A 13229-nucleotide genomic window follows, 5' to 3' on the forward strand; every position below is an offset into this window, starting at 1 on the left:
TCAGTCCAATTTGCATTAATTTTATGTATATTTTTTAATCATCTGTTCTTTCTGATAATTAGTTTTAAATTTTGATCAACTTTAATTAAATGCACTTATTGTCAGGGTTATTCCAATCCTCACAGCACTGCCGTGAGGTACGTCCGTTTCAATGAAGCTAAAATGCAAAAACGTGATAGCTTTTGATTGACAAAAAACATGGAAACATAGAAACATAGAAGATAGAAGCAGAAGGATGTCTTTCAGCCCTTCAAGCCTGCTCTCCATTTATTACAATTATGGCTGACTGTCAAACTCAATAGCCTAATCCTGTTTTCCACCCCATAACCTATGATCCCATATGTCCCAAGTGCTGTATCCAGCCACTCTTGAATACATTCAATGTTTTGGCATCAGCTACTTCCTGTGGTAATGAATTCCACAGGCTCACCCACTCTTTGGGTGAAGAAATGTCTCCCCATCTCCGTCCTAAATGGTCCATCCTGAATCCTCAGACTGTGACCCCAGTTCTGGATGCACCCATCATCGGGAACATCCTTCCTGCTGCTACCTTGTCTGGTCCTGTTAGCATTTTATAAGTCTCTATGAGAAACCCCCTCACTCGTCTGAAATCCAGCGAAAACAATCCTAATCTAGTCAATCTCTCCTCATACGTCAGCCCCGTCATCCCTGGAATGAGCCTGGTAAACCCTCGCTGCACTGCCTCGAGAGCAAGAGCATACTTCCTCAGGAAAGCTGACAGTATTATTTGTATCTGGATCAGTGGTGCTGGAAGAGCACAGCAATTCAGGCAGCATCCAACGAGCAGCAAAATCCGCAGCCTGAATTGCTGTGCTCTTCCAGCACCACTGATCCAGAATCTGGTTTCCAGCATCTGCAGTTATTGTTTTTACCTCGTCAGTATTATTTGTATGTATTGTGCCAAATGACTTTATCAAGCAGCTGTTTCCATTGTAATCAATTAATGTTATCCACTTCACATATATACCCATTGGCTTCGCTCCATTAGATTGTCCATCATGAAGCTTACTCTAATTCTGGGCTGTGTAGTGGTGTCTACCCTGGCTGCGGCCTCAGGACACACATTTGATTCGACACTGGATGAAGACTGGAAGAACTGGAAATCAAAGCATGGGAAGCAGTACACTGAGGTAAAAGAAGAATTTGCTCCTGTACAGAATGTAATCCAAGTACTTAACTCACTCTGAAGGGAAGGGTTTCCACACACTTAACAGATATTGAGAATTCTTAGTTGCAGTTAATGTGAGAGACACCTGCTGGGTGAAATGGATATGGAACAGAATGGATGAATGGAATATGGAATGGATGAGAATGGAAAGATATTGATCTTGAAATTCTCTCAGTTTCTACCTCCAATAGAGAACTGACCGAACTCATAATAAAATAGCAAAGACATGGCTGAAGATCTTTTCACTTCTTCATGGGATGTTGCCGTCAATAGTGAGGCTCGCATTTATTTCCCATCCCTAATTGCCCAGAGAGCAGATAAGAGTCAATAACATTACTCTGGGTCTGGAATCATATGTAGATTTCCTTCCCTGAAAAACTATATGGATTTCTCCCAACATGCAGCAATTGTTATCATTAGAGCTTTAATTCCAGATTTTTATTGAGTTCAAATTTCACCATCTACCACAGCAGGATTCGAACCCAAGTCCCTAGAACACTCGCGGAGTCTTGGAATTAACCGTCCCGTGATAGTACCACTAGGCCATCACCTCCCCATTTGTGGAGGTGACAATGCTCTTACCAACAGGCTGTAGAACTGCTAAGAGGTTCCTGCAACATTTATGTTCAAGAGGTTTGATGAACTGAGTGTAAGACAGACACTTATCTGGGCAGCACGAGACATTCATGGGATTAACGGCGAGGGAGCAGAACTTCCATGTGGATTCCGGCAAGGTGTTGCCTGCTACCAGTAAGGCCCCCACTTGAAATGTAGGCCCCATAGGTCATTGGGAATGGTATGGGCTCACAGACAGAGGAGAATTTGCATCAAATACAAGTGTATGGCTCTCTGTAAAAGGGTTTCAACAAGTGTCAATGCAGAAAGCCTAATGTTGTGTCTTGCTGCCCTGTATTTCCTCAGGACGTTAAGGAAGTAGTGGATTCCCCAACTGGTGCCATCTCACCAAATGAACCTGCCTCAGGGAGGGCAACATGTCTAACCCTTGGGGAACTCAGTTTACAGCAAATCCATTGAAGCCCGTGTTGAAGTTGCCAGGAAAACCATAAGCAGCTTCAGACTCAATCTCTTTTCAAATATATTGACATTGTCAGTGTGCACATAAATCCCAGCATGCCTCCAGAATGAATGGAGTAGGGCAGACCAAATATAATTTGAGAAATGCATGAACTGTATTGTTTCACTGTTTTGTATTGTTCATTTAAGGACATTATGTCCAGCAGCACCCTACACCCACTACCCCCCAAAACTCCACTTCCCCAACTGTAGCATAAATACTGTTCCCTCCACACGTCATGACATCTAGATTCAAAATGTTAGCTTGCTCTCTCTCCATGGATGCTGTCTGACCCGCTGTGATTTCTAGCACTTTTTATTTTCAGTTCAGATTCCAGTATCTGCACTAATTTGCTTCTAAGATTTTGACCTTGCTGCTCTGGGAGTTCAGACAGGTTTTGCTCTGCGCGTGGTTAGGGAAAGGAGAAATTAGGGCAGCTTCTCTGATCTGGATGGGAGGATAGAAACCAGACTGAAAACTGTTATTCAAGTTTCACACAGGGATTTTTAAAGCTATTCTATGATTTTATGACTGGAAGATGCTGGAACCTAATTGGCTTAATGTTTTTATTCAGGATGAAGAGAACTCTAGGAGAATGATATGGGAGGACAATATGAGATTCATTGAACAACACAACCTGGAGTACTCGATGGGAAAACACACATTTACTGTGGGAATGAACCAGTTTGGAGATATGGTATGTAAATGATGTATATTGTGAAATCTATGAGATGCTGGTTATTGTGGTTCTGTTACTGAATGAGGTGTGATATGGTCAGTGATATCACAACACCTCATTTTAACGAAGAATCCCCCCTAAGCTAAAGTGAGGGCTGCAGATGTTGGAGATTAGAATCAAGGTTTTAGGCAAAAGCCCTTCACCAGGAATGAGCCCACTGTGCTTTTCCAGTGCTCTCATCTCGGAAGTATCTCACCTCCCTCACCAATGTATGTTTCTGGCAAAATAAATTCTACTTTCCATTGTACATCTCTTTTTGTTTGTTTGCTCTTGTCAAATAGCCAGTCCCATGGGCTGGGGCACCACTGTACTTTCCAAATATTAAGCAGGGGATGGGTTCACCTGCGTCAAACTCAGAGACAATTTCAAAATGACGGGATAGCCTTCTGCCTGAATCTTTCCCCGACTGTCACCTCCCACAGTAAGGACTAAAACCCATCACCAGGATCAGTTTAGATCTTAATATCATTTCTTGTCATAAAACTCACTGAAAAATTGTTGAGGAAAAATTAGATTATGAAAGTGAGTAAAGGCTAAGTCTGAAATATTGGATCTCTGTTTAAAAATTGCACCCTTCCCCCTTCCAAGCAAAAAAACTTAATGCAAACTGGTCCCTGGATACCTCTGTTCCCTCAGGTTGAGGTGTGAACCTCAACAATTCATTTTGGTAGGATATTCGACAATGGATGGTATCAAACATGACCCTTGTCTAACAGCCATCTCCCAGTGTCATTGGAATGAGGAACACTGCCTTTTTTTCCGCTAAATTAAAGGTCCTGAGACCAACTCCATTGCAGTGCTAACTGAGACTAGGGAATCAGACCAGCCTCACAGTGACCCTCTTTATCAGGGTGATTCAGTTAAACACCAATAGCCTCAGCCATCATGGTGGATATTTGACCCACCCCCTTCACTGCAAAAGTGATCTGTAAGGTTTGAATTGCCGGTAAAGATTATCAAATAATTTTTCACATTATGGGGCACGTGAATAATCACTGCTCTGAGTTTGGCTGTTGCACCATAGACTAGGGAAATACTATATCACCTTCAGGCTCTCCATTCTGTTTTATACTACCTTGAGAAAATGGAGAGTTGCTTAATTTCCTGCATTCTTCAAGCATTGTTCAAGTTTGGAGTGTCATCACTGCTTTGATCTGCCTTTTTGTTAAAGTCAGTGAAGGTGTAGGATGTAGCGAAGTGAGGTCATCGATTCTCATTTTGTATATTCTCCAGTAAACTCCAATTCCTTCATTAATAAATGGTCATGTGTCTGATTTTCTAGACCAATAAAGAGTTTAATGAAATCATGAACGGATTCCGGCCAGTAGATGCTGATAACGCGAATGAAGTTGATGAATTTGATGATGACATAAATGATGAGGAATCTAATGAAGATGAAAATAATGATAAACTGACAATAGACTGGCGTAAAAAAGGATTTGTCACTCCAGTGAAAAACCAGGTAATAACCATTAGGAATCCTTTTAGGAATTATTAAGTGAAAAAAATCTGAAAGTCATGATGAGTAGAAATCGGTAAAGATAATTCAACTTCATTTTTAGATCCATTCACCCAGAATAGCCTGTCCTGACCATTCATTGCAATTGTGTATGTGGGTTAGCTGTTGGTGAAGCATTGAACCATAGTGTGAGTGTCTATGTTACTGTTCGTTCTTTTGATTAAGAGACCATCTGATGTTATTTGTCAAAGTTTAAAAGCTTTATTAAGTTACTGGGATAAATTTTAAAATTCAAATGTACATGTTGCATTCTAACATACCAAATAAATGATTTGGAGATGCTGGTGTTGGACTGGGGTGTACAAAGTTAAACAATCACACAACACCAGGTTATAGTCCAACAGGTTTAATTGGAAGCACTAGCTTTCGGAGCACTGCTCCTTCATCAGGTGGTTGATGAAGAAGCAGAGCTCCAAAAGCTACTGCTTCCAATTAAACCTGTTGGACTATACATGGTGTTGTGTGATTTTTAACTACAAAATTAAACATTCAGGTCCAACCTGGCAAAACTCAACATTGACACTTTTTCGAGATGCAATGCCAATATTCCTACTATTACTGTGTCCAGTCTCTATTCAAGAACATGCTCATCCCTCTAGGTATAGGCACCTCCTGAACCTGACCTGATTGCCATAGCCTCAGAAATCTGAAGGCTTCCCTTTATGCACACATGATCAAAGCCTCTCATTGATCCTTAGCCTCTTATTCCTGCTTTCACAAATGGGAAGATTCGTCCTGAAATTACTATTTATGAAGCCCTACTTTTTAATTTGCTCCGTAGTACCTAAAAATCTGGCTTTGGATCCGAAATACCTGCTCACTCTGGGTGATTGTGCAAACAATCATCACAGTTTCTGGGTCATTCACTTCCCTGGTAGATTATCCTTCATATTGTTCTTTAGTTTGACATCAGTGAGGCAATATATCACTTGGGACTCCTGATAACTGTGCAATGTGGGCGGCACGGTGGCACAGTGGTTAGCACTGCTACCTCACAGCGCCAGAGACCCGGGTTCAATTCCCGCCTCAGGTGACTCTCTGTGTGGAGTTTGCACATTCTCCCCGTGTCTGCGTGGGTTTGCTCCGGTTTCCTCCCACAGTCCAAAAATGTGCAGGGTAGGTGAAATGGCCATGCTAAATTGCCTGTAGTGTTAGGTGAAGGGGTAAATGTAGGGGAATGGGTGTGGGTGCATTGTGGGTCGGTGTGGACTTGTTGGGCTGAAGGGCCTGTTTCCACACTGTAAGTAATCTAATCTAATCTCCAGTAATGGTTATGTTCCTGTTCTCTGAGGTCCATTTATTATTAATGCAAACGTCAGGGCTGAGCTCCCTCAAGATAACGCCACTCCCAGCCATCTCAAACACTGTGGCACATTCCAAAAATTCTTGTGCATCTTGCCTCTCCGTATTCTTCCAAATGGACACTGATCCTGTATCATTAAATCTGGCTGCGTTGACTGAGCACTTCCTGCAATGTACAATCCGAGAAACTCTCATCCTCCCTGATGCTCCTTCAGTAACATGTCAGGCAGTTAACTGCTTGATTTGGGGTGCTCCTAAATCCTTCTTTCTCTGCTTAGTCTAAGGACCTGTCTAACTATCAGTGGTAGCAGGAAGACTACCATTGAGTCTAAACAAGGTAGTTTATTGCATGATAATAGCGGATACGTTTTTCATTAACTAGTTAGACATAATTACTTAAGGAAATCAAGAGGAACTTCTGCCCTTGTGCCATACTGATTGATTCTCCATCCAAGACTGGGTGACATCATCAGATGAGTGGAGCTTAATATAAATTCAACATTAACTCTTCCAAAGCCAATACTCATGCAACGCTGAGCTCAAACTAAAGCAGTTGGAACAACTTCTGACTTAAGTTGATGGAAGCCTGAGTAACAAGCAGTGTGCAAATTTACTCTGAATCCATTCCTAAACCTTCTTACTAAATTATTTTTGTCATCAATCTTTTAAATATTTTTTAATACAATCCCTACTCTGTGGAAACAGGCCATTCGGCCCAACAAGTCCATACCAACTCTCTGAAGACTAACCCACCCAGACACAATCCCCTACCCTACTACTCCATGTTTGCCCCTGACTAATACACCTAACCTACACAATCGTGACACACTTCTAAAGAAAAACTGCCCTTCAATCGCAACTACTCAGACTCTCACATGTTTTTGGTAAACTACAGAAGGAGGAGGAACTGACCTTACTCCACTGACAATAGATGGAAGGAACATTTTAATTTTATTTTTAATATTTTTAATGTGACTGTATTTCTGTCATTACCAGGGACACTGCGGTTCATGCTGGGCTTTCAGTGCAACTGGAGCCATCGAAGGACAGTGGTTTGAAAGACACAAGCAACTCATTTCTCTTAGTGAACAGAATCTAGTTGACTGCAGCGGGCAGTATGGAGCTCATGGATGTTTCGGTGGATGGATGTCACAGGCATTTGAATATGTAATCAATAATCATGGCATCAATTCTGCTGCAGATTATCCTTACCTTGCATCGGTAAATCACTTCTGAATGCATTCTCAGGTTCACGTTCATGGTGTTAGAAGTAGACCCCAGTGCCAATCAAAAGCAAGCTGATATCCTACTTTGTATCCATCCTTCCCTGAGAATCTGCTCTCAGGTTGCAGCCAGTGTCACCATACAATCAACATTGGGAATACTGAGAGGATATCATCTTTCAGGGCAGAGCCAGCTTTCCTTCTTATTTCTCCCTTATCTTATATTGATCTCCAAAATCTCCACTCAGGCAGTGGGAATGAGGAGTTTGGAGTGTTTACATTCCTGTGAATGATGTTCACCATTCTGTGAGCCAGCACGTTGATGTGACAGTCAGCTGAATCAGACCATTCAGCATGTTCTGCACGTGGTCTGGGGAATGTACACCACCCCAACAACAGATACTGCCACAACATTTTTATACGGTTCCTGCCTCCTCTCTCTGCTCTTAAATTCTATGCCTCAGCTAATAAAGCAACTATCCCAAATACCTTCTTAACTACTTTATCCACTTGTCTTGTTGTCTTAAGGGACCAGTGGACATGAACACTGAGGTCCCACTGATAGTTTGTGTTTTCCAGGGTCCTACTGTTTATCATGCATTCCATTGCCTTGTTTATCCTGATCAATAGATCACCTCACATGCACCCAGATCCAATTCCTCTTGTCACTGATCTGCCTGTCCAAATTCTCCTGTAATCTAAAGCGATCAACCTCACTATCTATTACCCCAAAAAGTTTGTATTATCTGCGAACTTCCTGAAAAACCCTCCTACATTCAAATTTCAATCATTTAAATACACCACAAACATCAGGGCCCCCATCACTGAGGAATCCATTGAACACAGACTTCCAGTCACAAAAACACCCCTCAGCTATCACTGTCTGGTTTCTGCTGCACAGCCAATTGTGGATCCAATCCATTGAATTTGATCCCATGGGCTCTGACCTTCGCTCTCAATCCTCCATGTGAAACTTATCAAAAGCCTTGCTGAAAGTCCAGCCGACTACATCAGAAACATTGTCCTCATCTATAAACCTCTTTGAAAAATTCAAAACGTTAATCAGACGTAACTTCCCCTTAACAAAAACCATGCTGACTGTTTGTGATTAATCCCTGCCTCTCCGAACGCAGATTAACTCTGTCCCTCAGAATTGCATCTATTAGTTTCCCACACTAAAGTTACACTGACTATAGTTTTTGGGAGCAATGGATAAGCCAAGGAACTACCAGGAAGGAATCTGAGATTTGTGTATCTTGAAACTACACTAACTGCAGTGTGCTGACCAAAATCTACTTCCCAATAAAATGGAGATCTTTCAATAGTTACCACATTTCTAGGCAGCTTGTTTACATTTGGGAATGGTGGTCACCTTCAGTAATTGAAGCAGTGTTTGAAGATCAGCTATTAACAATCCTGTAAAAATATCACTGGTACTTGGAAAAATATGACATGGTATGAATTTTCTTTAACATTTAGGATCAGGCATGCAAATTTATGCCAAACAAGACCGCTGCCACGATCAGACACTATGCTTTTGTCATAGGAAGAGAAAAATATTTAGCAAAAGCGGTAGAAAGAATTGGACCAGTATCCGTTGCTGTTGATGCAAACCAGAGAGATTTCCAGTTGTATCACAGTGGTAAGAAACAGAAACTCTCAATGATGTATATCAGTTGGCTTATCGACCAATTCTATACAAATACAGGACTAAAAATCATACATTCACTTGTATTCTCTGCCAATTACTTTTATTATTAATTCTATTTTAGAGTGGAAACTGCCAAACCTCTTTCCTTCACTGATGTTTTACCAGCCCCTGTGCTTACATGCAGTCCAGTCCTATGGGGTTACAATTGGATCAGATTTGTAACTGAGTACAGAAATGGAGGTGAGCAATAGTCTCACTCCCATACATAGCCTGCTCATAAACTGGAGACCTTGGTGCAGGAGCACGACAGGGGAAGGAGAGGTGCCTTCCTGCAGGCGAGTAGGAGGCTCTCCAGTTAGAACATTGGTGAGGCAGAAGGAGCAGGAAGCTGTCATAATCAATGCCAGTAGTTTCGTCCAAGGATCTGGATTGAGTGCTGCGAAAAGTTCAACATGAGCGAATGTATCTGCTCCCACATCCTGAAACATTCATTTCATTCACCTAATAGCCCTAAAGAGAGGACTGAGATGAGGAGAAATATCTTCACCTGAAGAATGATGAGCCGGTCGAATTCTCTGCCACAGAAAATGGTTGAGGCAAAACAGAGAGTGTTATCAACAAGGAGTTAGATATTGTTCTTTGGGCTAAATGGATCAAAAGGTATGGAGAGAAATTGGGATCAGGAGACTGAGTTAGATGATCAGCCATCACTGTATTGAGCAGACTCAAAGGGCTGAATGGCCTACTTCTGTTTTCCATGTTCCTACATTTCAATCCCATGAAGATGAAACAAAAAGCCAGCAGTGTGAAGCTCCAAGGCTTCATCCAACTTGAAGTGTGAACACTGGAGCCGTGTTGCTGAGTCTGCAGGATTGTGACAGATAGCAAGTGCAAGGTTAGGTGTCCCTGGGTGGGTAAAGGGCTCCCTGGTTTGGGAGCTGGGGTAGAGCAGAGTAAACTCACAGCAGCCCCCACAAACAAGATGGCGGTGAGGCACCTTGATTAGCAGAGTGTGGACATGAGTGTGGAGGAGTGCATATAAGAAACACAGTGTATGTGAAAGAAAGCGTGAGAGAAAAATTGTGAGACAGAGAAGCTATATGAGTGCTTGAGTGTAAGGAAGTGTAAAAGAGGGAGTGTGAGAACGTCTATAAGAAATACGTGTTTGAGAGAGAGTGTGAGATAAGGTAAGTGTGTGACAGAGGGTGAATGTGTGAAAGAGAGGAGGAGTGTGTGAAAGTGTGGAGAGATTGTCTGAGAGAGGACGGTTGTAAGGGAGTGAAAGAACGTGAGAGGGTCAGGGAAAGAAAATGAGAGGAACAGTGTGAGAGAGTGTTAGAAAGAGTGTGAGTGAGAGACAGGGTGAGTGTGTGTATGTGAGAAATTGAGTGTTTATGAAGGAATGTGGGAGGGAGGAGTGAGTGAGTGTGAGGAAGTATATGCATGAGAGTGAGAAAGGGGGTGTTTGTGTGTATCTATGAGGGAATGAGAGAGAGGAAGAGATGTTTGTAAGGTCATGAGCAAAATGTCTATGATAGAGAAGGGTGCATGTCAGCAACAGGGAGGTGTGTACACGAATTAAAAAGGAGGGTATGTGTGTGAGAGAGAGGGAAGATGTTTTGGGAGAGAGAGTGGTTCACCCTCTCCAAAAGCCAATACATTAGCTGGGTTGGGAAGTCCGAGGCTAAAAGGCTCTGACCCGATCTCGTATGAATTCTGCTGAGACCAGCCCATAAAGTATACACCAGTAAAGATGAGCACAAGGACAGTGTTAACTAAATCCAACTCTTTAGCTCAGCCTCAGTACATGCCACAACAAGGTAGTCTCACTCTGTCCAACTCTGCCTTTGAGAAAAAAAGAATACAAAGGTTTTATTAATTAACTCTGTCGTCTGTCACATGTAATAGCCACCTTTATTATTTTTTTCTTAAAATGAGCAACTTATTATTTAGACAACTTTTTGCCAAGCAATGTGCTTGTTTTCTTCCTGCCTCAAACTCATGGTTAATGCTTTCCTATATGAAATTTGCATATTTATCCTTTGAGTGAGAAAAAAATTGATCTCTGGCCTCATCATGTGAAATGTTTGATCAACAAAGGTGTAAGGAATTAATAATTATACATTTTACGATGGTACCATATTAAAGATCATGTCATCTTACAGGAATTTATCGTAGTGAAAAATGCTCTAGACATCTTCCAAACCATGCAATGCTAGTGGTCGGATTTGGAGGAAAGAATAGACAGAAATATTGGCTGGTTAAAAACAGGTATGTACTTCATAAAAATAGCAAACAGCTGATCAGAGCTTGGGGAGTGACAAGAGCACTGGATTTACTCCCAGTGTTCCTGGGCTAGGAAGGGTTTCAGTCAAAATTCTCATTGCTAATGACTGTCCAAAGAGCCTGGGAAAGCTGCATAAAAATCACAAGAATGACTAGATTTGATAGGATATATTTATCGGAAAAGGCTGGAGCTTTTTCTTCAAGAAAGAGATTGTTGACTCAATAGAAATCTTTAAGATGATAGCAACCTTGATAAAATGGGCAAAGAGAATTTTTCTTTTCTATATTCGTTCAGTGGATGAGGGCTTCACTGGATGGACCAGCATTTATTGCCCAGCGGGCAATTAAGAGTCAACCACACTGCTGTGGCTCTGAAGTTATATGCAGGCCACACTGAGTAAAGTTGGCAGAATTCCTTCTCTAAAAGTAATTCAGACTTATAGGGGTGTTCTAAACCAGGAGTCATAAATAGGACAGAGTCATTCTTAGATCCAATCAGAAATTCAGAAACAATCTCCTTATCCAGAGTGGGGTAGAGTTTGAGAAAACGTGACCACACAGAGTGGTTGAACTGAATGACGTGGGGTGGCACGGGGGCTCAGTGGTTAGCAGTGCTACCTCACAATGCCAGAGACCCAATCTGATTCCAGTTTGTACGTTCTCTCTGCATCTGCATGGGGTTCCACCAGGTGCTCCAGTTTCTTTCCACAGTCCAAAGATGTGCAGGTTAGGTGGATTGGCCATGCTAAATTGCCCATAGTGTCGAGGGATATGCAGGGTAGGTGGATTAGCCATGGGAAAGTGCAGGCTACAGGGATGGTTGGGGTAGGTCAGGGTGGGATGCTAATCTTCCATTGTTTAAACATTAGAACTAGATCCTATCAGAATCTATACATTTTTAACATAAAAATCTCCAGTTCTCCAATCAGCCACTATAGAATTGTGATATTTACTCTATTTTTTCTAATTTTCTAGCTGGGGAACAGATTGGGGTGATGAAGGTTACATCAAAATTGCTAAGGATGCTCAGGATATGTGTGGAATTGCCAGATTTGCGGTTTATCCAATTGTGTAAAGAGCCATGTGTTGAACCAGAGCTTCATTGAACTCTGCCTAAATGATGGAACCAATGCTGCTGATGCTGACTCATTGACACTATTGCTTTCACTGTCTGCTGCAATTTGAAAAAGTGGAATAATAACAGCTTCTGCACACTTCTATAGCTTCTCATAAAGGCCAATGTCATTGTGTGTTTGATAGATGTAACCACAGTAATGTCTGAGTGACTATGTTCTCCAGCTTGTGGAGAGACAATGATCTGCATGTACTGCTGATGTCGAGCAATATAGTAAACACTGCCAGTAATTACTTCGAGAGTCTGTTTATTCCAAAGGAAAAGTCTTGATTTTTGCATTAAACATCTAGTTTAATTTGAAATGATAAACATCTTAAAATAATGCACATATAAAATGTTTTTCATCATTACAATGGTATAATTAATTTAGGGTGTAGGTTTGCTCGCTGAGCTATACGTTTGATATCCAGACGTTTCATTACCTGGCTAGGTAACATCATCAGTGGCGACCTCCAAGTGAAGCGAAGCTGTTGTCTCCTGCTTTCTATTTATATCTTTCTCCTGGATGGGGTTCCTGGGGTTTGTGGTGATGTCATTTCCTGTTCATTTTCTGAGGGGTTGACAGGTGGTATCTAGATCTGTGTGTTTATGACGTGCCAGGCCTCTAGGAATTCTCTGGCATGTCTTTGCTTAGCCAGTCCCAGGATAGATGTGTTGTTCCAGTCGAAATGGTGGCTTTTTTCATCAGTGTGTAGGGCTACGAGGGAGAGAGGGTCGTGTCTTTTTGTGGCTAGCTGGTGTTTGTGTATCCTGGTGGCTAACTTTCTATCTGTTTGTCCTACGTAGTGTTTGTCACCCTCTCTCCCTCGCAGCCCTACACACGGATGAAAAAAGCCACCATTTCGACTGGGACAACATATCTATCCTGGGACAGGCTAAGCAAAGGTATGCCAGAGAATTCCTAGAGGCCTGGCACTCCAACCACAACGCCATAAACAAACACATAGATCTAGATGCCATCTATCAACCCCTCAGAAAACGAACAGGAAATGACATCAGGAGAAAGATATAAATAGAAAGCAGGAGACAACAGCTTCGCTTCACTTGGACGTCGCCACTGATGATGTTACCTAGCCAGGTAACAAAAGTCTGGATATCAAACCTACAGCT

The 13229-nt window shown here is 41.9% G+C and overlaps 1 protein-coding gene across 1 annotated transcript; it reads left to right on the plus strand.

Moving 5' to 3' along the window:
- The first annotated feature begins 992 nt into the window (after nt 1-992).
- On the plus strand, nt 993-12352 carry LOC122565184 (cathepsin L2-like). The gene is made up of 7 exons (XM_043720894.2): nt 993-1151; nt 2839-2961; nt 4286-4465; nt 6821-7045; nt 8527-8689; nt 10864-10969; nt 11960-12352. The coding sequence occupies exons 1-7, from the start codon at nt 1020-1022 to the stop codon at nt 12057-12059; spliced, it is 1029 nt and encodes a 342-aa protein (XP_043576829.1). The 5' UTR covers nt 993-1019; the 3' UTR covers nt 12060-12352.
- Nucleotides 12353-13229: the final 877 nt, after the last annotated feature.

The sequence above is a fragment of the Chiloscyllium plagiosum genome, unplaced genomic scaffold (genome assembly GCF_037043375.1).
Source record: "Chiloscyllium plagiosum isolate Xiang-an unplaced genomic scaffold, Cpla_swu_hap1 HiC_scaffold_28, whole genome shotgun sequence".
NCBI lineage: Eukaryota > Metazoa > Chordata > Chondrichthyes > Orectolobiformes > Hemiscylliidae > Chiloscyllium > Chiloscyllium plagiosum.